The following is a 3,132-nucleotide window of genomic DNA, read 5'->3' on the forward strand; positions in this document are numbered from 1 at the left end:
ACACACACACACACACACACACACACACACTGACATACACACACACACACACACGCACACACACACACTGACACACACACACACACACACTCACACACACTCACACACACACACCAAATGGGTCAAATTGAAAGATCCGTAAATGGTCAGAAATGATTGCTATGAAGTGATGGCTGGAGTAAACCCCGTGTTGTATACAAAGGGAAGGGGGACCCTGTCGATTTTGTGTAGCCTAATGGATCAGTTACCCTAGGGCTGAGCTAATTGCTGTAGCTGGGGAGGGGTTGCTGGATGAGTTGCCTGCAGGGTGGTGCATCTCCGTAGATCCTTGATACCTACCTGTGTCTGTTGAGGCTTTGAAAGCGAGAACTGAGAGATTGTGATGGTGCTGTATCTAACGTTAGTTAACGTTAGAGAGGCAGGAAAAGCTTGCTTGTTTTCCTTAGAGCAGAGAAGGCTGAGTGCGTAGGTGGAATCTGATTGGGGTGTACAAAGTTCGAGGGACATAAACATCTAAAAAGAGAGAAATGATTCCCCATAGTGGAGATGTGAATACTAATGGGGGTAAACAGGGAGGGGGGCAGTTTGAAACGAAGAGCAGGAGGTGTATCAGAGTGCTTGTTTTAACCCTGAGGGTGGGGGGGAATCTGGAACTCATACTGAGTTTTGGTGGGGGGTGCAGAGAGAGGCAGTTTGAAGGATGAAGTTGGGGGGCACTTGAAATGCTGCAGAATATGATGGCCACAGCCAAGTTCTGGGAAATGGGATGAGACAGGATAGCAGCTGGGTGACACGATGGGCCGAAATGCCTCTTTCTGTGCAGGAACACTCAGTGAGTCTGACCCAGTGTCTGGTGCTGAGGCACACCACCAACATTCCCCCCTCCCTCCCGGCCCCCGGTAGCAGGGGTGGCGAGGTAAACCCTATGGCATTGCTCACTTCCTGCCACAGTAACATTCTCTGAGAGACACGTTTCCCTTCACTACACAGGAAAAGCGCTGCTGGGAGATAGCAGGAGCTGCCGAGGCTGGAGTCTCAGATAACACAGAGTGGAGCTGGAGGAACACAGCAGGCCAGGCAGCGTCAGAGGGGCATTTCTGAAGAAAAGTCCCGACCTGAAATGTCAGCTTTCCTGCTCCAAACATGCTGCTGTTTTGTTTGAACCTACAATCGCCTCCGTTTGCTGGAACAATTTATTGTGGAGGGGCCAGTGTTGGACTGGGGATGGGGAAGGTCAGAAATCAGCCAACACCAGGTTACAGTCCAACAGATTTGTTTGAAAACACAAGCTTTCGGAGCTCTGGGATAGTAGGAACTGCCGATGCTGGAGTCAGAGATAACACAGTGTGGAGCTGGAGGAACACGGCAGGCCAGGCAGCATCAGAGGAGCAGGAAAGCTGACGTTTTGGGTCTGGACCCTTATTCAGAAGTTCTGCTCCTCCATCAGGGGGAAGTGGTTTGTGACTTGACTGCACCTGATGAAGGAGCGAGGCTCCAAAAGCTTGTATGAACCTGTTGACTGTAACCTGGTGTCGGGTAATTTCTGACCAGGATCAGTTTGGGACCATGACAAGCCTCCTCGTGACTCCAGGCCCACAGCCCTGTCTGTAGTTGACCCTTCATGCCCTCCGGAATAGCCCAAGTGAGACAGTCAGTTCAAGGGCAATTAGGGATGGAGTCGGGAATATTGACCCAGCCAGAGACACCCACGCTCCCAGCCCCAGGTGGCCCAGCCTCCCCCTCCCTCTCCCACTCCGTCGCTGCGGGGATGGGCCTGAGCACCCACCTACTTTCCGTCGCCGGGTAACCAGGTTGGGGTCATTGAAGATCTGCTCCTCATCATCGTGAATGAGCACTTTGCACTGGCGCAGGTACGGGGTGATCCTGGATGGCTCAATCACAGCAGTCAGCTTCGCTCGGTAATTCTCCAGATTATTCCACAGCTCATTCCCATCAGCTTCACTCTGATCCGACATCACAGCCCAACTTCCTGCAGGCAGGCCACCAGGTCAAAAACCTCAGAACAGGAGGAGGCCATTCAGCCCATCGAGCCTGCTCCACTATTCATTCAGATCATGTTGACCTGATAATACCCCCTCCACTTCCCTGCCTTCTCCCTGTAACCCTTCATTCTCTTCCTGATTAACTATCTGTCTCTCTCAGCCTTGAATGGCCCAGCCTCGACAGCCCTCTGCAATAAAGAATTCCACAGATTCATTACTGTCTGAGAGAAGAAATTCCTCCTCATCTCTGTCTTCAATGTACAACTATACAGTAATACAGTGTAGAAACAGGCCCTTCAGCCCGCCGTGTCTATGCTGACCAACAAACACCAAACTACACAAATCCCAGAGCCTACTATGCCCTTGCATTGTAAGTGTTCATCCAGATGCTGCCTGAATGTTAAGACATTACCTGCCTCTCTCAGACAGCACATTCCAGACTTCCAACATCCACTGGGTGAAACATTCTTCCTCAGATCTCCTCTAAACTGCTTACCCCTCACCTTAAACTCTTGCCTCTGGTCTTAGACACATCTGCCATAGGGAAGAGATTCTCACCGTCTACTCTGTCTATAACCCCTTGTAATGTTGTAAACCTCAATCAATCCCCACCCTTAGCCTCCTCTGCTCCAAGGAAAACAATCCCAGCCTATCCAGTCTCTCTTCATACCGGAGACTTTTCATCCCAGGCAACAACCTGGTGAACCTCCCCTGCTCTTTCTCCAGTGCAATCACATCCTTCTGATAGTGTGGCGACCAGAGCGGCACACAGTATTCTATCTGTGGCCTAACCAATGTTTTATTAAGTTGTAACAACACTTCCTTGCTCCTATATTCTACACCCCAGCTAATGAAGGCAAACATCCTGTGTGCCTTCTTCACCATCCTGTCTACCTGTGCTGACACCTTCAGGGATCTATGGACTTTTACACCAGTCAGTGTTTGTGGGAGCCGTACCCCAGTGAGAGTCAGTGTGTGTGGGACTGTAACCCAGTGAGAGTCAGTGTGTGTGGGAGCCGTACCCCAGTGAGAGTCAGTGTGTGTGGGAGTCTGTACCCCAGTGAGAGTCAGTGTGTGTGGGACTGTACCCCAGTGAGAGTCAGTGTGTGTGGGACTGTACCCCAGTGAG

General features: G+C 51.0%; 1 protein-coding gene across 1 annotated transcript in view; it reads right to left on the reverse strand.

Moving 5' to 3' along the window:
• LOC109925873 (caspase recruitment domain-containing protein 9-like) overlaps positions 1 to 3,132 on the reverse strand; it is a 26,367-nt gene that overhangs the window by 22,637 nt on the left and 598 nt on the right. Inside the window, exon 2 of the mRNA XM_048613416.1 lies at positions 1,787 to 1,990. Within this exon, the coding sequence (XP_048469373.1) occupies positions 1,787 to 1,976 (190 nt within the window). The 5' untranslated portion in view covers positions 1,977 to 1,990. The remainder of the gene's footprint in view (positions 1 to 1,786; positions 1,991 to 3,132) is intronic.

Source organism: Rhincodon typus, chromosome 28 (assembly GCF_021869965.1).
Source record: "Rhincodon typus isolate 14 chromosome 28, sRhiTyp1.1, whole genome shotgun sequence".
NCBI lineage: Eukaryota > Metazoa > Chordata > Chondrichthyes > Orectolobiformes > Rhincodontidae > Rhincodon > Rhincodon typus.